Raw genomic sequence first — 25,091 nt, 5'->3', positions numbered from 1 at the left:
CAGATTCAAATGTTTGCTGCTCATCAGGTAAATTAGTTCTTTAACAAAATAAGTAAAGTATTCAACAAATAGCTGTCTCTAGCAGACAATGATGTTAGATGAACAGTCTCTAAAAAGAGGACACAGCAATTGTTCTAGACAGAGAACCCAGATATCAAGGTTGATATAATTTTCCTGAATTAAGAAACCCACAAATTCTTAAAATATATCTAAACTATGTTTGTGCTACATACAAGCAACCACAATAATGCTAAGGCTGAAAAGTTAAGCCCTGAAAAGTTTGAGAATTTCATAACTGTGATCACATATACTTCTTAAATTTGAGTCTTTGTCTCCTTTAATATTTATTTTGTTCTTTAGTTGAAGTGTCACATATTACATTTTTCCTCAGGAGAGTATGAAATGCACAGTTCCATCTGTTGACTGAATGCACTAATGCTCGCTGAATAAGCACAGTACTTCTGTTCCCCTATCTTTTTATCATCAGTATTCGATCTCCATGGAATACTGCAACATAAACTTCCTTGTGAGCTCTCCTGTGCTACTGTCACATTCCCCAGGAAGTTCCTCTCCATTTCTCTTTACAGCTCCTTTCTGACACAGTGGGAAGCATATCTTATTTTTCAGTATGAATCAAGGGAAAAATTATTAGGGTTTACCTTGTCAAAAACTGCTTCAAACTGGATTGCCCTGAATGACATCAAGGGCAATCTTTCTTGGTATTCAGAAATATATAGACCTTTGTATACTCACTTTTGCAGCAAATCAGCTTTACTGCAATACTGAATATTTCTGATACAATTCTGGTTACAGAACTCCCAAAGTCCTATGGAAAAGTCAAGTTGTGGCCAGATTAAGGGTTGTTACATATTAACAGAGATATTTTGGGGGGAAGGAAGATATCATCCCATTTTCCAAATCTATGCAAAAGCTTGAACTGACTTTCTGCATTTTTCATTTCATCTTTTTCACAAGGTGTCTTTAACAATTACAATGTGAAGCAGAAATTTTGTAGATATTAGCTGCTTTCATTTCTCATCTTTCATTTATTCACTAACATATTCCTGTTAAAGCCTTAGAGAGGAATTTTTTTTTCAGTTAAGGGAAAAACTCTACAGAGTCTATCTGATTATCAATGGATGATACCTACAGCAGACATGAGAAAAGCTGGGAATATGTAAAGGTGCTTGGCATAGCAAGGAATAAACGCTTATTCCTTGAGTCAACAAAGAGCTTGCATCTCCACTGAAGTGTTACAGCCTTGCCATATAAAAGTAACTGTACAAGAACATTCTTGCTTTCTGCCTTCTCCTCCCCTCAGCATCTCTGTAAGTATTTGTTGAATAGTTCCTTCACCTAAAACATTAATTGATTTTTGTCAAAATTGATGACAGCTCTGCTGAATGTTTATTCTGGTTGAGTTCCAAAACCCATCCATTTAGGCCCTCCAAATAAAGGTCAGCTCTCTGGAGACTGGATTTCAGATATGAAGGCACTGCCTGTCAAATCAAAGAGATTTCAACCTGGATCTCCCACGTTCCAGGTGAAAATGTTGACAACATTTATTTTTCTTTTTTCATTATGTTTTAACATGCAGAAAGTTACACATTCTTTAAATTTATTACAAATCAGCACATCATTCTACATAAACTCTGTCTGTAGAGTTCCTAGATATTTAAACTGAGAAACTAAAATATTTAAAACATTTAGGATTCAAGTGCATTTCCTGTCTTCATCCCACCATATAATCCTGTCCTATGTTTTTTCAGCTCCAGTCTCTGATTTACACCATCCAGTGTCAAAATTTATGTAGTGCTGATGGCACAGTGCACAGGGGGAGAGGATGAGACTGTAAGAATCTCTTTTAAAATTTGTAAGGATGATGAGCACAAATGAGACTCACAGTTCCAAGTTATGACAAACACTCACCTCCAGCCAGGCAACCACTGTTGGCCCATCCCACTGTGCAAAAGGCAAACCTTTTCTCCGAGCTTCTTCCAGAAGTTCATGTCTAAAAATAGACCAAGAAATGTTAAATATATGGAGGTATGTGTAGGGACATAGAGATGCAACTGTACCTTTTTGTTAGGGGTAACAACAGGGAATCACAATGACAGGCATAGAAGAACAGAACACACCAGCAAACAATGCAGCTCCTTCCCCTGTTGAATGTACTCGGTATCCATTTCCAACTCTTCCTTCTTTCACACACCGTCCCCCCCCCATTCTTTTAAACACCTAACATGCAAAAGGTGAGGTTTCTGTTTCTTCTTAGCCAAAGCAATAAAGAATTGGTATAACCTGTATTAAAGGATCACCCATATCAAAAAAGACATTGATGGAGAGAAAACTGAGGGATTCCTCATGAGTCTAACTTAGTTCTGGTCTGTTAATGTCACAGTAAGGCACAGAAATGGCAACTTCTAGACCTGAACTAAGCATGGATGTAATGCACTAAACCAGCTACATCAGCTACACACAATGTTAGGGTCTCTGGAGCACAGCAATTCTGCACCTTAAATATGCCATCTGTGGTTGTTTAAGAGTTGGCTGTATCTTTAATAATTCCATGTTTGGATTTGCTAATTATTGATTATGTATAAAAAGAAACCTACATGGTTTGCTGATGTAAATATTTTTATAACTATAGAATTGATGAGGTTTCTTGATTTTATACATATACATAGATACATTTCTATTGAGTCAATCAGCTACCAGTCTAACACCCACATCTACAGTTTTTCTGTTTCCTGGACTACAATCAGTGTGTATGTAAAACATCATTCTCAAATCTTAAAATATACTTTTAATAAAATGGTATTAAATATTTGATATAGTTATGTATAGACTAGTCAGCTAGACTGCCAAGAAAATGCTCTATATTAAAAATATTTTATGCTCTATATTAAAAGACATTTTTAATCCTGGAAAAGGAATAAAGAATCCACTGCAGTAATGGCATAGAAAAAGCAGTCCTTCAAAAGCCTTTTTTTCCTGGTATTTAACAACATGTTTTCTGCTGCCTCCTACTGAGTGAAACACAAAAGAATGCTCTCAGCAACAAGCTGTAGTGAAAAACAAATTAGACAGTGACTGTGGTAATGTAGTATTAAGAATTGCTTACATTCCCACATAACAAGAAAATATTGGAATTATAGCTTCCATTTTGCTCTATTCTCCTTTATTACTACAGTCTTTGTGGTTCAGTTATCCCTTGGCAATTCTTCACTGCTTTAGAAGCCTTTCAAATACATGTACTACAAAATCACAGCAGCTAAAAGCAATGGAGTGATGTTACTTGCAAGAAGTAGTCCTTTGGGGATTTTGGACTACTAAGGGACAAGACTGAGAAAATTTGGCTTTAGCAGAAAATGGCACTCAAATAAGCCATTTTGCATACAGGTTTGAATCCCTGGCTCTGAATATTAATAGGAGGAAAGCTGCTTTACTTTCTGTGTTTATGCTTTAGTAATACGTAACATTGCAAATACGTGACAGCATTACTGAAGTTGATCCAGCTTCCTCTCCCACACCTTACTCTTTGTCACTCAGGTGTCCCAAGACACTGTAAAATGAGAAGTTGCTCTATGGCTACAAAAACACCAAGTTAGCCTCAGCAGTTGATGGAAGTTCAGGAACCCCATATTCCCAAGGAGACTAGTAGTGAAGGCCAATAGAAATGTGTTCACCTCCCTGCTTAGGAGAGCGGAATTAAGGCAAGGCCAGACTTGGCCACAGCCCAGCTACCTGTGGATGAGGTATCTGGGTTGCAACCTTCCCTCAGAGCTGGTTCTGCAGGGTGCTACAGCAGTGCTGTACCTCCCTCAGATGCCACAACAAGGTGCCCAGCTACCAGGCCTGTGAGCATGCATGGCCAGCCTTAGGGAGGGACAGCTTCCTCACCTGGGCACTTCCAGGATCCCATGGTAGACCATGGACTCCACAAAACCCTGTGCAATGAACTCCTCCTCTAGAGCCAGCCCAAGCCTGGGGAGCAACCCCTGCTGCAGTCAGGAGTCCCATGGAGACACCAGCCTTGGAGGAACCTGACCCCAGATTTTTCTTCATCTGGGCTATTCTCTTCAATTACCCCATTTGAAAGACCAGGGCTGGCTAACATGCTAAGTAGAAAAGGAGACAGTGGCTGTGATGTTCACTGGCTTTCCTTGCTTGTGTTGCCTCCTGCTTTAAGCAGGAAAGCAGCAGCACCTGATCTACAAGGAGACGGGGAGGAAGTTTTGGCCTCTTTCTTTAATTTAGTATTAAACCTTTGTGTGGTCTCGAGAACTGAGATTCCTGCAGAGGAGGAATTGGCACTTAAAAGGTCTCACTTCGATGAAAAACTTGATTCCTTTATACTGGAATTACAAAGTACATATTTCTAGAGTCCTCCATGATTTTGCAATATTTGAACCAGCCTGAGGCTTGCTGTGGGGGCTCAGAATTACTCCAGCGATCCTCAAACCAATACACTCTCCCGAGAGCAGGAAAGCACCTCTGTTACTTGTGAGGCAGTCTGGCTCACAGAGCTAAAGGAAAATATAGTTGAGCTTACTGATTTTGGCTGAAGGAAATGGGACCAGGCCAGAAATGAGACGCCTTCTATATATGCTATAGCCAAAGCCTACTGCTTGATAAACATAATCCAAATGGTCTTGGCTTGTGGAAGAAAATTGTTTGTGATTAAAAATACTTTCAGTGAAATTTAAAAATCCTGTACTCAGACAAGCACAAGAAATACAGTCATCTTATTGATGTGGAGGAATTCTAAAAGGATTTTTATATTATTTTGTTCCCTTAAAAATAATTTTATGCTTCAAAACTTATACTTCCTTCCTCAGATATTTCTTTTAAACACCACTCCAATAGAAAAGTTTATTTAAATTATACTTTACTTTTTGATCATTAGTCTTTGACTACTTCTTAATATGGACTAGGAGATCTGTAGAGCCTGAACCTTCAATTTATAAGCCAAAACTAAACCCAGATTTTCTGTTTTGACAAGAGAAGCATTCTTTGATTAGAAGTCAATGAAAACTAATATGAGGTTTGTTTTGTGGGGTTTTTAATATGAACTAGCACTATAAGAAAAAATTCCATTATTTCAGTAAGTTAAAAGTATCATGTAGGAAAAAACATATATAGTTTTGACCAATAGTGCAAATCACCAGAAAAATGAATCCGGTGATCTGCCTATTTTGGAATATGAATCAAATATTTTAGAATGGACAGAATGTTGTCTACTGTTGTCATTATGGGATAGTCACTGACTTCTCAAAACCAGGACTCCAAAGCAAAATCCTGGTGACTGCAGTTCAATTTTCCTTACAAAAACATACAACTGAGCAGAGGGGAACAAAGAGATGAATACCCTAAAGCTCATCACTCTCCTTTATTACAAAGATACAGTTTGGGGATCATGGAAAGCATTATACAGTTTGTCTAATTTAAAGGATCCTTTGCAGGGGAACATGGGGATTTTCTCCTCCTCAGACTTTGTCAGAAGAGTACTACATGTTATAATGTGTCCACATTGCATTGGTAAGGAGTTGGGAATAAAAATGCAATTATTTCCATGCTCATTTAGGTTTTTTGGCAACATATGAAAACAAGCTGATAGGGAAAAATTGACACTAATTAGGCATTACTAGAAATGCTATTATTTTGAAGATAGGGCTCTAAACCACTTACTACTACTGGAATGAATTCCAAATTAAAGCTGTATTTTTAAAGATAACATTATTACTGTTCATGAAAAAAAAAAACAAAATCCCTTCCTGGAGACATTACAGGAGCAAAAGGAATTTGCTATTTAAAATATATCATTACCCTGAGCCTGGTTTTGCAGTCACGAAATTTCATGAACATCAACTGTTTAACATTCATTTAAAATTTGAGAAATACTTGTATTGGGGTATTTTAGAAAGTGCCTCATAAAGTGAGCTGTTTGCACACTCTTATCAAAGACAGCAAAGAAAAAAATCATGTAATATCAAGTTGTGTTGTTGAGTTGTGTGTTGGAGAAGCAGGGTTGCCTACCTAGCTTTGACTTCTAATATTTAATCCTGCCCAAAATTACTTCCTAAAGACACTGCTACACTGGGCCATTTTCTTTAGCACCATTTATCTACAAGCCAGATACAACATCCTAGATCAACTTACAAATTTGAGAGCCAAACTGGCTCATAAATGGGGATTTATGAATGCCTTTGGACAGGAGAGGTACATGGGAGTAAATAGGAAAGGGGACATTATTAAATTGAAATGGTGTTATTATCTTGCAAATCTTCTATTTCATGTATATCCTTCTCTTGTGCCCCAGGAAAAGTCTAGCTCTGTAGCAGCAGGTGCCATCAATTCATTGCGTGAATTTCAATAAATTTTATTAAAATATTAATAATCTTTAAATAGAATTTGTGTAGGTAGTCAGTGATAACTTAGAGCGTGTCATTCAGTGACATTCAATTTTCTTCATGAAGATGAGGCTCCCCCCATCAAGCAAACAAGACATGACAGCTTATGATTTTTAACACACATAATGCACTCTGTGCAATACACAAAGTACACACACTGTCTTGAAGAAACTTGAACAATGTTTCAACATAGATCTTCATATTCCTGCAAATAATAGGATTTACTCTGATAGTTCTAGAAGGGTCCATGAGAGAAGTCCTCAAGGATATTATACAGCACATATTATATAATGTCTCTTAGTTAAAGTGTAATAATAAATGTGAGATAAACTGAAAAGGAGGCACAGTGTAGTCATAAGCCAAATTATGTTTGTAAAACACAAGCAGAAGTTATTTAAAAATTTGGCTAATGGGCTATTTAGATTGTGAAATGGCCTTTACTCATAAACAATTGCTCAAAAAGAAAACAGATTGAAGTTTTTACTTAGCGGGTCCTCTGATTATGATTATTAACTGATATTATGATTATTATTATCACTGATACTAAGATGTTTAGTTTATAACAAAATATTATACATCATTTGTTTCTAAAAGAGAAACAGACAGATAATAGACCACTAGGGTGTATTTGTTTTAGTAATCCTATTTCTAAATTAAGATTTAACACATCTGTGGCATGAAATCTAGCACACATTCAAAGACTGCAAAAATCAGGAAAGAAGATTTCTAATTAATTAAGCTGGATTTGGATTTTATGCTTTCTGTTGTCATTTACTAAATATTTAAGACAGGCTAGAATTCTGTTACTCAGGACACTGAATGAAAAAAATAAGTAGTCAAATTTGTATGAATTAATAATGATATTAAATATCTTACAAAAATAACAATTTACATTTTATCTTTCTATTTTCTGCAAGATTTAAAGTAAGAAGTGGGGGTGAGGGAGTGGGGAGAGTCTCAAGGCTTCTTATTGCCACACAATGCTGATTTAATTTAATCCGAAAAGAGTCAACTGATTTAAAGACTGCAATAATTATAACTTGGGTCAAATCTTTTTTTCAACCTTGAGACTTAATTGTTCCGGTTTTTAAATAATTTGAAATCCTCATTCTTTTTCCTTTTTGATATCTGATATAATATTCAGACTGAAAACAATGGCCAAAATTCAATTTCTATTTTTTACAAAAAGCTTTGTATAAAACTTTAAGGAGGTTTTGGAAAAAGTGTCTGAAATACAGAAATCAAGATGCAGCTAATAAAGAGAAGTTTTTAAATCCATAAAATATGGAAGTATAAATTGCACAGTATTCCAGATAACGGATTAACAATGTTGTAAGTATAGGTGTACCTCTGAACTGTATGCAAGCTGAAGGGCAGCATTCTTGCTTTTTTTCTGAAGATATGTATCTTAAACTAAGTGAAGAACATTCAAGAATGCTTAAGATACACCCTAAAAAAATAGTGCTGCAGAGAGATGCTATTAAAAAGAGAAAAACAAAATCCATCTGTAAAATAAACAGACTCGCATAACAAATAGTCTTGCAATGTTGTATGCATTGTATTGCATTAGAGACCCTCGGTATCTCCAGGTTGATCAAATGTCATCAAATCTACTTTTTTAAAGCCATTTCATAATTACATATTCTAAATGATGCTGGTAATCTTTAGGTTTTGTACCCTTACACCTTTAGAAAGTTATAGCTTTAAACAGGTGAAATTTCCTCCTTAAGTTCCAAATTCTTGTTCAAGGAGAAATAGCATTTGTACAAGAGATCAAAGGAGATGAAGATTTAAACTTCATATCAGGTTAACTATTATAAAAACCAAACCAAACAAAATGAACTGGTGAAAAAGAAAACAGTAAAATTATATGTACAAATGGTTCATTTTTGCATATATGTTTGTAGTGAAACAAGTTGAGGGCTCAAACAGGAAAAAAAAGAAATTGTGTACTCTGTGAGCCTTCTGTGATTTAACAGAACTTATGCCTTAACAGCATTTATTAAACTAGGCCTTCACTCTCATGACTTTTATACTGACTTAAACTTTCAAATGTTTTTGTGATTCTGATCTTTAGATCTCCCAATATGTGTTTATTTTTAAAATATAGACCTTCCAGGACTCATTTATTTAAAATAAATGACAGAATTTATCTCCAAATAGTTAATTAATTCTGTTAAGCTCTTCAGGAGCAAGTCCTGACCTAAATTTGTGTATGCTTTCAAGGTTTACCATTATTTTGAATACTCTGAATATTTTCACTTGGGTCAGTTTTCTACATGGATTTGTTACATAAGGTTCACGGGAAACCAAAAAGAAATAAGAATAAAACACAAAAAATAAACATGGCGCTGAAGATTGATATATTCAGCAGCCATGTTGTTTTAACTTACCCAGATATGCTTTTCATGAGATGAAGGGAGATGAATGGAAAAAAAAAGCACATAAATGTTAATGAACATATAGTAGTCCATAAAAAATAAAATATGATAGATAAAATAATACCACCATTATAATTATAGAAATCTTTCTAACTGGTCTTTAAATGCTTTAAAGAACTTCTTGTGAGGAACAGATGTATCTGTCAAAATTATATTCTCATTAAACTCATGTTGGCTATTTATTAGGTACCACTCATCACAGCATGTCTTCCATCTACAATACATATTCATGCCGAAGAGCTGTAAAAACATTGAATGTGGAGTAGATTTTCAAATCAAAGCTTTTTGCTTTGATTTGAATAATTTCATAAGGATTTTTCTGTAACCTCAAAAATCTTGAAAATCCCAAATCTGTGGATTTAAGCAAATTACACAGACACAGTAAAACTGAGTGGACCACATACCAAGGTTTACTTTTCTATGTGCACTTTAGTATTTCAACAATATATCACATAAATGATAAATTACCTAGACGTCATTGGTTTTTGTTAGCCTGGTTTTTAACATGCAGATTTCATGTACATTGGTGACTAACCTTTGCAATGGCTATTTATGCCAGGCAGCATTTTAATTTTGACAGTCACACTAACACTAGATCAGTAGCAATGGTATGAATGATTTGTTCTCTAGGTAACCTATTATAGCCAATGTAATGGGTATAGTATATGTAGGAGAAATTAGAATGCCATCATTGGTAATAAAATTTCTTCAGTGTCTTTTAATTGCCATCATAAAAAGAAAATAATACACCTGAATGAAACCCAGACATCTCAAAATATTGTCTTTCTATCAACAACTGATTTACAGAGATATAAAGACACTTGGTAGATATAGCTGTAGAAAACCTGGGGTGAAAAGCCTGTTCTCTGATTAACTAAGAAGTTGCAGACATTTCAGTCAGTTGAGGAGGGCACTGTTTTTGAGAACTTAAATTTTGTTTTCATGTGTGTGAGCTCAGCAGAATAGCTGGGAGAGAGGAAAGTACCACACAGAAAAGTAAATAGAAACAAATGACAAATATACTCAGAAAGTTTAGAAGCGGAAAATTAAGGAAGCAAAGGACAACCAAGGAATTCAATAAGTAAAGAACTAGAGAACTGTTCAAAAATTAACAAATCTGATGAAATCAGCACTAGAATTGAAAATGCATTGATGACTCATGTTCATTTTCTACTGAGCTAACTGTAAAGAGTCATTTGAACACCTTTGCTGAAAAAGGTTTTAATTTTGAACCTGCTGGAGTATATTGAACCAGAACTCCTACTCGTTGCATCTTCCTCTGAGTTTTTTTTTATTTTTTTTATGGGGAAAAGAATTTTAAAAAATTGGCAAAAAATAAAAAATATAATTTCTAAAAATTACAAGATTTAAAAAAAGATTAGTTATAGAATAACTAATATATGTTATGTTGTATATGTTGTATCCTTGTTTTCAATCATCAGAATAATCCAAGTAAGGTTTAATAATTTCTGCAAAATAAATATCCTTTTACCTTTAAATGTTTAATGCTAAAAAGGCTCTGAGCATCAATGTAAGAGCAAAATACATTTTTAACATTGCAAAAGCTTTGACTGACTAATGATTTGAAAGAAAGTGTACCAATGTTCTAGCAACTGTTAAAAATGTTTGCTAGAGGAATTAATTTTAAAAAGAAAATTCATTTTTATGTATGTCTCAAATACTAGACACTGATCCAGACAGATCTGATCCAGACAGAAAAAAACCACACTGCACACAGCAGACAATTCTAAACTGCATAACAGAACATACCTTTCCTTCCTGCACTGAAATGAGAAAATAGAAAGCAATAGCTACTGTGCACTGTATTGTTTGCTAGAAGGGGAGTAAGAACTGATGATCAGTTTGAAAGCTACTAACAACATCAGGGAGTTTCTCATGGACAAAGTAGAAAGGAAAGAAATTAAATGCAAAATTTGAATTTTCCCAATGCAGAAAATAAAAGACTTGATGGTGAAAAAGGCATCATATTCTGTTAAAATAAAAGTACCATATGTTTAGGATATAAAGGTGTTTAATAAGCATTAAGTATACAGGAACATTAGATAGATGGCACAGAAAAGGACTTTAATTAACTCAACTGGATTAAATTTTCCAAAATGTGTGTAATTAAAAATAACATTAGAAAGACTTATTTGTATGCTGCAGAGGACAGAAATTATTTGCAGTCACAAATACACTACCTCAAATTCTAATTGCTATTGCACACATAAAACCTAACTAATTAATGTAATTAAAGGGGCATCATGTGGGTTCAAAAGCAACTCAATGATAACTACAGTGTTTCATACTCTTATTCCACAAAATGGTCTACCATTTTTTCAAGTTGCCTGCTGACAGGGATCTAAAACTTGCATTTGCCCTTTAAAAAACCAAAACTGAGCCTTCTGTTTATCAATTGAACTTATCAACTTTTATCATTCTTTTTTTTTCTCTAAGTCGAAAGGAAAAGAGTCAATCCAACATGCTCTTCTGTTCTTATGGATGTTCCTGCGGTTTAGTATGTACATCACTGTAGTCAATTGAGACATAACAGCATAGCAATTCTCTCTGCAAGGTTAATTATAAGGCTATAAATACTAAGGCTTTCTTTTTAGACCATAATTTTACATAGAAGAATTACTTATGTCTTGATTTTATAAGTCTTTATTCATGTATGGAAGCACATAATATGTGTCCTGGCACATCAAGGCTGTTCTGCAATGAATTGAAGGTAGGAGGCTGGTAAACTAAAACATGTAGCTGTGGAGTAAATCTCCCCAAAAACAGGTTCCTGGGAAAGAATGGCTTACTTTGATTATCTGTGCAAAATACAAACTTCATATTTTAAGCTTGTTTTGGAATTATGGAATTAATTCATTCTTGTCTGTAGTCAAATAAAATAAAATTGAAGAAAGAGTGAAGTTAAGCTCTGCTCTTGACTCATATTAATAAACTGGGGGATTTATCATCTTCTGGAATCCTACCAGCATGATCCAGAAGAGCTGACTTGCTTGTAAATTCTCTTTCATGGAGATGATTTTGTATTTGTGATTGCTGCAGGTGGCTCAGGCTAATCTCCCACTGCACTACCAGCGTACACAAGGTCAAACTACCTCTGTGTGGCAATCTAGGACTACACAGCCCTTAAATGTCCCTCAAACCTTGCCTCATGTTGGTGCCTTGCACAGGATAATATAAACACATTCCATGAAATGTCAGGGATTATGACCAATTTTTACACACTTTATGCAACACACAGCATGTCTTTCTTCAGCTTTCTCACTTCTTCAGGCAGATACTTATTCGCTGCTACTCTGCATATTGTTGCAGATCAAATCAAACATTACAATTGAGAGAGATATATACTCTTGGCACTCAGAGCTATACTAACAGTGTGCAAGGACAAAGCAAGACTCTTTAGAGCTGTATTTGCCACCAATGAGGCTTCTGGGTAAGGGCAATTTGACATCACACCAAAGAAAAACTGCAGACAAGGAGAAAACAACTGATGTTCACTAGGACAGTTACAGCGAACACAACTATTTGTTGATATTATTTCAAATTTGGCTAAGTTCATTGTTAAACATTATTTTCATAAAGTCTCCAGTGTATGCTATTTCAGTGAAAAGGAGAGTAAAACATTTATACAGCTTCTGTAAGTGTCTTAATTTACCTGAGATGAGATTGGTGGAGTTATGCATTTTTAAGGGAAATACAGCTTATTTTATTTTAGGTACAGTGTTATCTACTCATTTTATGAGGTATGAATTGCCTTGTTGGACACACATTGCTCAACTTCTGTTGTTCCACAGGACACTGTGCCTGAGCCTGAACCTTGTGCAAACCTTTAGTAGTTGCCATGCAGACTGGACTGACCTTAACTTCCTGTGCTGGGTCCTGCCTTGGGTTACCATGGCAACCCTGAGTGAATGGCAAGGCCAAGTAACCATGCACAGTTCACACAACATCCACAAAGGATTATGTTATGAAGGTCTGTGTACACAGTCCTGGAGAATTGGTAGCTAGAGTCAGCTACAAATTTCAGAATGGGAAATTAAGTAACTGTTTTCCACAGAGACATGGGTTAATCACTGGGAGAAAAAAAATACTAAAAGCTCCATTCTTCGTTTTGTAATGGGTGTCTTTTGGAGAGTATATCTTAATCAAAATGTATAGCCTAGATGAGTGCAAATTATTTGGATCATTAGGGGATTCAAATAAATGCAATAGTGGCAGAGGGTTGTAAAGCCTTAAAGATCACAGTTGTGCCTCTCAAAACAATGTCAAGGCCACAGAAGGAACCTCTCATAAAATAAGCCACCAGTGGGAGCAGACAGAGAGAAATTTGCAACAGGAAGGCACTAATGCCAGGCCTGGCAGAAGTGAGATCTGGTTAGCACATCCTGATTAATGAATCCAGAAAAAAATCCCCCTGTGGCAAACTGTGGCAAAGGAAGCAACTGCTGATACACATGCCACACCAAGTCATGGAAACATCTGTGTAGATATCTGGAACTTGGACTATATAAAGGTGGTACTCCCAGAAGAATGACTCCAGGACCTCCACCACTGGGGCTAGGGTGAAAAAGGACCAATAGGATGCTGCCAGATCCATGGATGATGACTATCTTCTGCATGACCTCCCTCTATCTCTCCTTCCTGTTCTCCCTCCCTCCTCACTGCTTTCCTATCTCTTTCAATCTGTCTACCTCACATTTAATGTTGAATAAAATCCATATTATTGACTAAAGCATATGGTCTTGTTTGCACCTTAATTTGAGCAGAGGTATCTCTCACTAATCAGAATATAACAAGGGTATCTGTGCCACTAATACTCCTACTCCTGAACTCTGAGTTTTCTTGAAGAAGTTACTCATTAGCCAAGCAGGCTCTGAAAGTCAGGCAAAAAGCAGAAGATATTACATACAAAATATTAATAGCTTTTATAAAGAACAAGGGAAGTGGAATATAATGGCTAACTTAAAAAATAATAAAAGTGAAATGCATTACTCCTTGTCATAACCCAACATCACTTATTTTCAACAAATAATAGAAAAACACTCTAAATACCCCTTACCTTCATCTTTTGTTTCCTAGGACTGCATGCTGAATTTACATATAATAAGACCTAAAAGGTTTCAATATTAACTAGAGATATCATCTGTTTAATGTCTGAGAATAAATACCTATAGGTGAGTCAGGCAATTCAAGCTCATCTTTTCAGATTATTTTAAGAAATGTTGGGTATCATTTAAAAATTGTACACAACTTCCTTAGTTTCTCTTTGATGCTATAGGAATAAAATTTATTCCTAATATATCTACTGTGATAACCAAATGTTGGATGAATAGAGACTCATTTGAGGTTTATAAATGTCTAGCATATCACTGAGACTGTTAATTACATTTTAATGATGTCTAAGTAGTCAATTAAAACTGAAAGAAATTTTACATGTAAATGGCATCTTCTAAGCAAGAAGCAGAGAAACTTTGAATTTTTGGTTAATGACACTATAATCACCAGAGAGAGAACTGGTCTCCAGAATTACCTTATTCTCTCATTAAACTTTTCAGAGTGAAATGTACTATTCAGTACCTTTTCTATGCATGGAAATTGTGCTAAAATACTATAACATGCTGCAGTGTGTTTGTAACTTCATGAGGTCAGAGCAGGATCAATGGACATGCTTGCTACTGAGGGAGCAGGTGGCCAGGACACCTGATGGAACATTAGTACCTACTGGCTGCAGGACCTGACAATTTGAAATGCCATCCATCTTCGGCCCTGGGGTAGAGGCATCCTTGTGGAATTACTGATGAAGTGTAATACGTTCAAGAATGCAAAATTAGAAATTCAGAATTTTAAGTATTTCTCTTTTAAGAGATTCATTAAACTGAAAGAAATACCATGGATACAATTTTAACAGGAATCCATCCTTTTCTAATAACTTCTAACCAATCTAAACTGAAGCTAATGGCAAAGTCTGGTGAAGCTCATGAGTATTACCACATTGCTGCTGTGTCGATCAGTGATGAATTAGACCTTTGTTTCACACCAAGGGGAGACTCCTTGCTTTCCTGCACCAGAACTACCACTGAACTGAAAGGGATGTTTGCTGAACTGTTAACTGGGCTGAAAGCCATTTCACTGAACTTGCATGTGTAAAAGAGAAACCAAATTACAGTAAGTGGTATTTTACCTGTTTTAAGGAAAAAAAGAATTGGCTCTGGCATCACCATTTTGAGGTTCTTTGTTGTTTTCGGTGGGGTTTGGTTGTTTGGTATTTTTGGGGTCTTTTTTGGTAGTAGTTTTGGGGGTTAAGTTTTTAAAGGAAGTAAGAAAGCCAGCATAGGTAAAGCTCTCTCAGACTGAAATGTAATACAATATACTGTTTCCTTGCTTTAGGCTATCCTTTAACTAACCTATTGGTGAGTCTGACTTTTTTGGAGTTTTATGTCCTAATCTAAATTAGCCACAGAAATCCTTACAAGGTGAATTGTTCTCTGTGTTCCAGTGACTGTGCTCACTGTCTCTGCAGGGTTTGCCGAGTGGTTTTGTTTAGCAGTAAAAAAGAATCAACTGCTTGGATTTAAATCTTACTGCTACATCATGAGATAGGAAATGGTTCTTGGATTCCTCTTGTTACCTCTTATAAAGACCTGATACACCACCATTAATGTTACACAGCACAATATTCTCATTTGCACTACACAGTTCAGCAATCTTGCAGCTACTGTGTGTATGGGAAGGCTCCTTCCAGAGGGAATTATGCATTGCATTGTTAAGTGTTGACAGAAAGGAATCTGACCTACTGAGACAAACTTTTCATTTAAATGACTTCTGAACTGTTTCAACTTAATACTTTCTAAGGTAAGACATGCAAATACATGACTGATATTTGAGAACAGTCTGGACACAATCCTGTCCCATGTGCTCTAGGAAAACCTGGCTTGAGCAGGGAAGTTGCACCAGGTGACCCAATGTGGTTCCTTCCAACCTGACCCATTCTGTGATTCTGCAACTGCATTTCTTACATGGAGGTGTTAGTTCTCTTAAACTCTACTAATAGCTTTGCACTCTAATGACTACCATAATTCAGAAGAATCTCATGCACATCTCTAACACAATATATTACATTTTTTCCCATATTGTTGTTCCTCTACAACTATATAACATATAAATATAAACATAGATATATAAACTCACAATGTATGATAGTCTTTCTCTGGTAGTAAATTAAGAGGGATCTTAAAAGCAGTTGTAAGGATTCTAAAGTGAGAAACTATGAAAAAAGGCAAATCTAAACGGAACAGGGGAAAAATTAATTATCTTAATGACATATTTATAGAACATATACTTAGGATAAATAATACACAGTTCAGATTAATTGAATAGTCATTGTCACAAAGGAAAGATTCCTTTCTTTCTGGCAGAGAACATTTTGATTGTACATAATCCATAAAGAACCAAAGACAGACAGACACAGGAGAAAAAAAGGAAAGACTTGAAAAGCAGAAAACATGAGCAAGACTGATTGTGTGAGGTTAGACAGAATACTAATAACAGATTACCTGTACACCTATTATTTCTAGACCCTAAACTTGGTAGGGAATCTCCTGTACAAAGTAGTTGTGTTGTGTGTGCAGTTCTGTGTGTCTAGTCTTATGTTATTTTACCCAGTTAAAAACACATAAGAAAGTGAACAAAGTGAATATGTTTATCCCTTCAAAGTGATTTCAATACTGTGGCACATTAAATCATCAGAGCTGGAAGATACATAGGAACTTAAAAAAAAAAGGCTGCTGAAAATTCAATTATATTCTTTATGAATTGTAATGATGGCTCAAAGATATCTTCTAGATTTAGTAAAAAAAGCATAGTAACATATTCTATAGCCATATATTTCTAAATTACTAATTATTGATACAAATGTATAGATAAGAAATGCAGGGACAAGACTTAACAACTGTAATATCCCTGTGAATGCTGTTCTGAGTTTCTCAATTGAATTAAAAATATTTCTTATGTCTCAGCTAGCACAATGACCACCTCTCTGATTGCTAAATTGAGGCTGACTGAAATGGAATGCTTACATTTGCACCTTACATTGATGTATACATTTAAAATTATATTTCATCAAGGGCTTGATATGAAAGTAGTGGTTAAAATATTCTACATAAAAATTTAAAGAGAAGTTCAAACATTATCCATAGATTCTTTGGATTAGACTTGCAAATTCTCTGGAAACTCTGCCAAGGAATATTTAAAAAATCAAAGAAACATGAAAAACTGTAAAATTTAAAAAATAAGGTTTTCAGAATCCAAATAATAGCAGTAAAGTTAATGGTTATGGATGAAAAATAAACCAGTTTGTTTACAGAATGAATTTGCAACGTAATTTTTAAGTACCATCTTTTTTCTCTGACACCCTCTAACTACTCAACTGCAATGCTGACAAGAAGTTTCTTTTGTGTTTGAAGCCTTATTCTACTAGTTCTCCATAGCTCCTAGCAGCTGCTATGAGTGAGTGTACCATTTTTACAAGGAGGTGCATCAAAGACAGCATTAAATTATTATATAATTGATGCAAACAAAAAGCTAGGTTTCCCTTCGCTGACAGGCAAAAAGAAAGTGAAGTTGCTAGGATTTATGGGGAGCCTTTGACTTCTATAAACAGAAATAACATTATGTTTAATAGATAATGCAAAAAAAAGCTTTTTTAACCTTCTAAAAAAAATCTACTTAGTGAGTCATTAAATACCTGCCTAGTATTTCAAGAATTGCATGGTAGGCAAAGCACACAGAATTAATGACAATGTGAAATAGAAAAATATCTCTCTCTCATAAACATATGGTCTTTCACAAATGAAACAATATTGCTCTTGACAGACTCTATTTTCCCCTATACTTTATATGCAGCTTTAAAAACTTTTACTCTGGGAAAACCTCCACTCTGAGTGCTAAAATGGCATAGTAGATAGTCTTGCTTCTCATTAAAATTCTGCCTAAATCCAACACAAATCCTGACATTTTAACCAAGTTTAGCCAAACAAAGTCCCATGAAAAAGGTACTCACTTTTTCTTTAGTCTTCTGTCCTTTTCTGCTTGGGTTCCAAGTTTGCCTAATCCCAGAGATTCCTGAGCCGCTGCCTCTGTTTCCATGTAACCTCCTGAAAAATGAAAAAAATCCAAACCCCCACAGTACATTCCCATAGCTCTTTCCCAGTTGGTCCCCTCATGAACCCTTCAATGCCCCTCCCATCCACAAGCATCATCTATGTTTGCTTCCTCAAGCTGTGACCTCTGGTGTTTGTGGAGAACATCTATCGCCTACAGAAGTAAATTCTGACAAGTGTTTACTACATGGAAAAGAGTAGAAGTGGAGGCAAAATGTAGTTTCCTCCTCCTTAGGTTTAACAGAAGTGTATGAGAAAAGCAACCTGATCTCCTTTGCCTGTTTTTTCTTTGCCTCTTATGGCTCAGTCTCGGTGCTAAGCAAGCAGTGTTCTCACCATTTTTTAATCTTAGTTAAGAAATGTAAAAATGGAAGTGCATGCTCAAGAGCTGTCTCATTACTATTGCCATAATACAGCATCACTTAATGTAGCAGTGTTCAAGCCGTCATTTTGCTTTCATAGAGAGTCTTAGATGTTGTTACCCCTGCAAACTCACAAAGATGACAAAAAGTATCTGTCAGAGAAGTAAAAAGCCTCCTACGCCTCCCTGGAGGTGTCTTGAAGGCACCTAAAGCCTGTCAGTCATGGGAACTTGAGTAACTTACACAGAGTGAAAAGGGAAGTTTGCAGTAAGCAAGGACACATGCAACTAAATAAAATTGTATTATAAACTAAGGACATGACTTGTGATCTATGCTGATCATACAATATGTCCACTAACATGACTTTCCTAGCGCACAAGAGGAAAGATGCTCTGACTTTTTTATCGCTGCCTGGATTCAAGGAAGAAGGGATATGCCAGTACAATCTTCTGGCTCTGCTTCACACTGTCCCCTCATTCCCACATGCATATGTACAGACAGAGGCACTGAAGCACTTCTTTGAAGGCTGTTTTCCTCCTGTGCTCCTGTTCAGGTGGTGTGTAACCGGCACAGGAAGGAAGACAACAGCATGGTAAAATATGGATGCTTGACTCCATTTGAAAATGGCAACTTCTTATTTCTCGGATAACGGATAGTGAACAACTGTAGAGTGGGCACTGGCATGATACGAATGCACAAAATAAATTCAAATATTCTATTTTGATTTGTTGATTTTAACCATAATATAATGCATAAATGTTATACAGTTAAATAGCATCACAGCCTTTTAGTCAAATTTACATGCACCTCAATCAAGTGAGAACAAACCCCACTGCTGCACCATGTTTATGACATTAACTTGGAAAAACTTGGTTTAAAGCTGTTCTTTTAAAGCAGGTGCTTTTTTAGCCGTCCTGTTTGTCTACATAAACTTTTTCTTTATTAAAAGAGGACACTAATTCCACAAGTCTCATGATGAGAATGATGCAAATGCATCTCACAAATTCAGAGAGCATGAACGTAGCATTTCTTTACTTCATCTGCCTTCCAAGTTTTACAGAATCTCAGTTTTTGATTCAGCAAACTGCTTTATCAATATATCACACCTTTCCTGAGAGAGCAGCTCTCACTATGTTGCATATAGATGGCATGAGTGTGGTGTAATGAGTGTTTATTCCAGCTTGGTGAGTATTCTTGGCATAATGCGTTTCTCCATAAGACAAACACATCTGGCCTTTTGAATACCTAAGGGTACCCCATATTGGATGTGGCCACAATAAAGGTTTCCTAACAAACTGACCTTTCATATGCCATATGGTTTTCTTTTGGTATGCTAAAAATTAAGATGAAAAATTAAAAATTTATAATTCAGCTGCCTCAATGTCTTTTCAGTTTCTAAAAATATTTTGTTCCTGCTTTTTAGTAAGTTAACAGTCATATTTTTCATTTTATACATGCTTGTAAATCTAGTTTGCTTAATTAAAATGTGCGTTATACTGAAATCTTTGCAGTTGAGCTAAAGGATGGAAGACACAAAAAATGTAATATAATTGCAAATCACTAATATCTTTGAGCAATTTCATGACCCAGTCTTGGGAATTACAAATAGACTTTATCAAATTCTATGTATGTGTTATCAATCATGGGGAGTATTACTAAGAAATTAATCTACTGCCAGAATACATTGTACCAGAGATAAACTTTAAAGTTATTTCATTTTTTGTTCCACATTGCAAGGAACTGCAGGGAACACAAACACATTACATCTTTGTCCTCCATGTTCCTGAGTTACTGTGAAATCACAGAATTATTATGCATAAACCATCAGTATCAATAAAAAGGGTTTTATGGAACGTAAATTGGAATTAATAATGTCTAACTTTAGATGTAGTCTAAAGTTATAAAATTCTCCATCAATGCAGGCAGTGACATGCAGGTGTATTTGAAAGACCTCTTTAATAGATTCTCAATTAAAAGACTGAATAAATCAGTCTTATTCTTCCCATAGTGAGAACAAAAGGGAAAAAAAAGGAATTTGTTGTTACAGTAAAATCAAAAGTGAGCAATTCAGATCTATAGAAAAACCCTGTGAGACTTAGCTATCAGCCAGAAGCAGCAAGAAGCTCAGCTGCTGCTGGCTGGTAGGGAGGTGGTTTACTCCCCAAGAATTCACATAGTGGGAGTTCACAGGACTCTGTAGGAGCATAAAAATAGCCAGGATGAAATAATATAAACATGGGACTTGTGAGAGATAGGTCCTAACCAATTGAAGTTTCTAGCTTGGTGGTGTGTAACTCTTTTAGCCAATAAGCTGTAGTCCTAACCCTTTATAAACTGTGTGCTTTGTGTAATAAAATGTCTTCACTATGAATCTCATAGATTGGTGTGAAGTCCAGTTCCTCCGCCGTTTATTTTTAGTTTACTTTAGGAATTCAAATGCGATTAGAAATTAGGTTGGGTTGTTTTCCAGAAAACAAAGTTTTTACAGGCAGAGAGGAAAAATGTTCAAGTATAAATGAAGAATGGTCAGTTACTCAATTTTATTCTGATACTTTGACCTTAATGTTACTTTTTTCTACTCTGTACTGTTTGGGATTGTTGTGATAAGGACATGTTTTAATACAAATCTAGGTTTTTAATTTCAGGCTTACATATTGCTTAAATGTTTACAATTACTGCAAAGCCTTAAAATTCTTTTGCAAGTGTTATGTAGTCACCATGGCAGTAAAAATGCAGTGCCTCACAAATTCCTACTATGTGACATCTTCATGACTAGGAAAGAGGTAGTGTTTCAGTTTTACTGGCACATCTATTCCAATTTGATACTTGTGTTGGCATCTGTACACACAGACACATCCTAAAGGAATCAGCTGAGGAAAATTTTTGCCATGAATGAAACAGACTGAGGTCTTGGCAAGGGAAGAGGGCAGAAGGAGTAATGCCTGTCAGCAGCATAACTATTTGAGAGTATAGTGAGGACATTCAGCAATAGGCACCAGAGGGCATCTATTGACACACTGAAATCTGAAAAGCAGCTACACTTGCAAGGATCTTCCAGATCACAGAGGTACACCTGTTGTCTATTACTCACTACTTTCTCACCTCCTCTTTATTTGGTTATTCAAGAATACACTGCTAGCATTTTCACCCTGATTCAACAGACTATTGAAGCAGCAGGTTCAGTAAAGATGATGACTCTAGTAATTTGTGTCAAAACTCTCCTTTCACTTGCATTAATCTCATAGCAAACTCTTGACAAATATGATTGTTCATAATGATGAAATTTAATGGCAAATTTGTGCCAGATGAAACAGAAAAATGAGCAAATTTTAAGCTGAAAAGAAAAAGAAAAAACTAAAAATGGAAAAATGACAGTGAAATGGTTACTTTAGCTTGTTACCACTAAATCCTTACTGAGCTGTCCAAGTCGAGCCTTCTCTTTTTTACCAAACAAACGTCCTATTGAAGATTTGATTCCTTTCTTCTTGGGAGCTTTGTGCAGGGAGTCCTGACTGCTGTTGACACTGCCAAGACCAATGCTTTCTGGCTCCAATGAAGCAGGCAAACTACTACAAAATGATAGTAAAGAAATGGAATAGATAACATGTTGACATTTTCAGGTAATTTTTTACTTTCTTTTGAGCATCTCTTCAAACAAATTAATTGATTATAATTTAGTAATGATCTCCCCAAAAGTGAAACAATCACATCTTTAAATGATTTGGCAACACAGAAAGCAACAAGGTCACATTTTTACCATCAGGCAAAACTGAAAATATTTTTATTTTGCTAAGAACAATTAATGAAAAATACATTAATCAGCCTGCTGTTTTTCTTTCTAGGATTTGCAGTATTACTAATTCTACTAGTTATCAAAACTGTACCTCTAAATAGAAATACCCAGCACGTACTTTAGCAGTGAAAAACATTTTCAAGGTCATGCAAGAGTAAAAGCGTAAGGCTTTCTACTTCATGGGATGAAAAACAGGGAAGAATGAGGTAATTTTGGAATAGTTAAACAATATGATTTGAAAACAATGTTACATGGTAAAAATGTGAAGCGCCAATGCCTGTTGCAATTATCTTACCTTCTGGCATCATTGTGGTATGAAGAAGGAAGGGTATGAGTCATTCTGATAGCTCTAGGTGTTGGAGGAGGAGAAGTTTCACATTTGATTGTGGCTTTATCTTCACGCCCGTCTTCTTCAACAACTGCAATCTGTGGGAGAGAGACTCCATTGAGAACAGAGCTTTTCAAAAACACTTCAACATAAGCTGCATGAATTTGTTAAATTAACTGAAGTATGTGTGGTTTCAAGAGCAATTTTTTGAGCAAATTGTAAGGATTCTTATTTTTGAAAGATGCTGCTGGGAAACAACAATTGCCTAAATATGGCAGTTTAAAGTACATATATGGAAAAAAGGAGAACACGTGTAGAAGATATAGAAGTTTTACACCAAACAGGTTGATACAATGAAGGTCTAAACATGAAGGTAACCTTAAGTGTAAATGGATCTCTTGAATTAATCAAGATTATTCAAGTCAACAAAGTTTCTCAGGGATGTGAGAGAAAAGGTAGAGAAGGTAAATACAGGCATAAACACGACCACTATTTCCACAGTGTGTTAACAGACTACTCAGTATGCTTGAAAATAAGCATGGGCAAAAAAGAATTTTGTCATAACATATAATTATTTATCTTACATACCATCTTCTGTCATGTAAAGATAGATCTCATAATCAGTGCCAGATGTGTAAATAATTTTACATTGCTCCAGCAGATTTCATAGAATATGACTTTGGTTCCTCCAGCAAGAAGACTGATGGAAATATATTTGAAGGTAATTCTTTTGTGTTCCTAATTTTTCAAAGTATTCTAGGTTTGTGCTGTAGAGGTTACTATTCCAATGTACCACTGGTGGGCCTTGACTCTGTGGTTTAGCAGTGACCCCCTGCAAGCCTTTTCAGGTAGGATTAGACTGATTATGTTCAAAAATTGAATGAAAAGGAGAGGAGGGAATGTAGTTGCTGGCAAGAGACCCAGTTATCTACATAGGAACATGATAAATGTGCTTTCCCAAGCTCAAAAAGAAATATCATACCTTTCTCCGATGCTTCCTTAGGTCGCTTGGCTTAGATTGGTAAGAAACGCAGCAACAACAAAAAAAGAATGATTAATAAATCTTATTGAAGCGTAACAAAATGCCACACATTTGTTGTTCTCACATTCAGAAGTGAGTAGAGATTTCTTTAATTTAATACTACCCAAAATACATACTAATTATACTATATACTTGGAGTAATAACATAATGTCTAAAAACTATGTGATTGTGGGAAAACAGTAATTTATTTTCCTAAAAATTACACTTTCCTACAATTTCATAAACTCACCAAAGAATGGGACATTGTAAGTTTCCAGTAACACTTTCTAGTTTTTGAGTTTTCATATACATGTTTATGCTATCCCCAGTACAGATTTTTTTAAAGTTTTATCCAATATTACAAATATATTTGCACAAGTAAAAGTGCAAAATATCATTACCAAATACCATTTCAGAAAACTAATACAGGTTCATCTGTCTTCTGTACTGCAGTATTACTTGGCAATAGAAGGCTGCTAGAATGTGTCTTGTTCAACCAAACCCCTTTGCATTTTTATTTTTGGTGAATGCCTCATTTTTTCAAGGAAAGCTGAAGATACTGTGCAGAATTGATTTACTGTGTGGATCTGGGCTGTGGAAGTTCATGTAGTACTGCTTCTCCAGACAAAAAATACAGGGCTCTACAGACCAGGACTCTTCATAACTATTCTCAATTCAAAGTTTCCACTTGGAGGATGTCTGAAAAACTTGTGTCTGTCCCCGGCTAGTAAGGAGGAGATACTCAACACTGAAGTCCCACTGAAACAGAGGGACAAATGTCCTGAAACGGTTGATGAAGGTGGGCAAAGTTGCAGGCTGTGCTGCTGAGCTCACCATTGGCTGCTTCTACTACTTGTGATATGTCAAGAATTCAATTGCAATTCATACAGACACATCTAAGTTTTAGCATGGTTAGAGCTGGGTGCCAGTGAGACGATGGTAACCTGAAGTGCAGAGGCTACGCTGTCATTTTATGTTTGAATCTGATGAACCTACTGACCCAAAGCTACAGTGTCCAAATCAAGGCAACCAGGCCCCACAGGTGTCTTCTGGAAGGCCAGTTTAACCATAGCCCTTTGTAGCCAGATTTAGTTTAAACAGCTGGGGAAATGGAGCCAAACTGCATATTTGTGAAGGTGCTGCTTTGGTGAAGTAAGTGACAGCACAGTAGGCTGCACACTCAGCTTCTCCACAACAATGTGTGCAACCATAATTTCTTTTCTGAGGTTCAGTAGTAGGAAGTAGGGGCAGCAAAGAATCAGTCACAACTGCCTGTACCGATCTCCAGTCTGCTGTTGTCCTTAGTTCCCAAAAAGGCAGCAAACACCATAGTAAACTGGGGGAGCAAACACCATACTAAAATGGGAGAGAGTGAAATTGGATATGAGTAGTTGTAATTTCCAAGGAAAAGGGAATACTTAGCTAGATGATCAATTACCTAAATCCCTACTCCCAGTTGAGAACAATGAACAGCTAGGTTCCACTCCCAGATGCTCTTGCCAACTTCCTGTGCTAGGAGAGTTAATTTCTGCATTCTGATTTAGAACAAAGTTCAA

General features: G+C 35.8%; 1 protein-coding gene across 7 annotated transcripts in view; it reads right to left on the bottom strand.

Annotated features, from left to right (window-relative positions):
- Window positions 1-25,091, bottom strand: part of PPFIA2 (PTPRF interacting protein alpha 2) — a 317,857-nt gene that overhangs the window by 17,192 nt on the left and 275,574 nt on the right. For all 7 annotated transcript variants that reach the window (XM_071552149.1, XM_071552142.1, XM_071552144.1 and 4 more), the window contains 5 exons: window positions 23,496-23,525; window positions 22,481-22,611; window positions 21,807-21,961; window positions 17,931-18,024; window positions 1,930-2,011 (listed from right to left, as the gene is read on the bottom strand). In XM_071552149.1, coding sequence (XP_071408250.1) covers window positions 1,930-2,011; window positions 17,931-18,024; window positions 21,807-21,961; window positions 22,481-22,611; window positions 23,496-23,525 — 492 coding nt within the window. The remainder of the gene's footprint in view (window positions 1-1,929; window positions 2,012-17,930; window positions 18,025-21,806; window positions 21,962-22,480; window positions 22,612-23,495; window positions 23,526-25,091) is intronic.

The sequence above is a fragment of the Pithys albifrons genome, chromosome 3 (genome assembly GCF_047495875.1).
Source record: "Pithys albifrons albifrons isolate INPA30051 chromosome 3, PitAlb_v1, whole genome shotgun sequence".
NCBI classification, from domain to species: Eukaryota; Metazoa; Chordata; class Aves; order Passeriformes; family Thamnophilidae; genus Pithys; species Pithys albifrons.
Note: the sequence above shows the minus strand (reverse complement) of the source record. Positions and strands in the feature narration are given on the sequence as shown.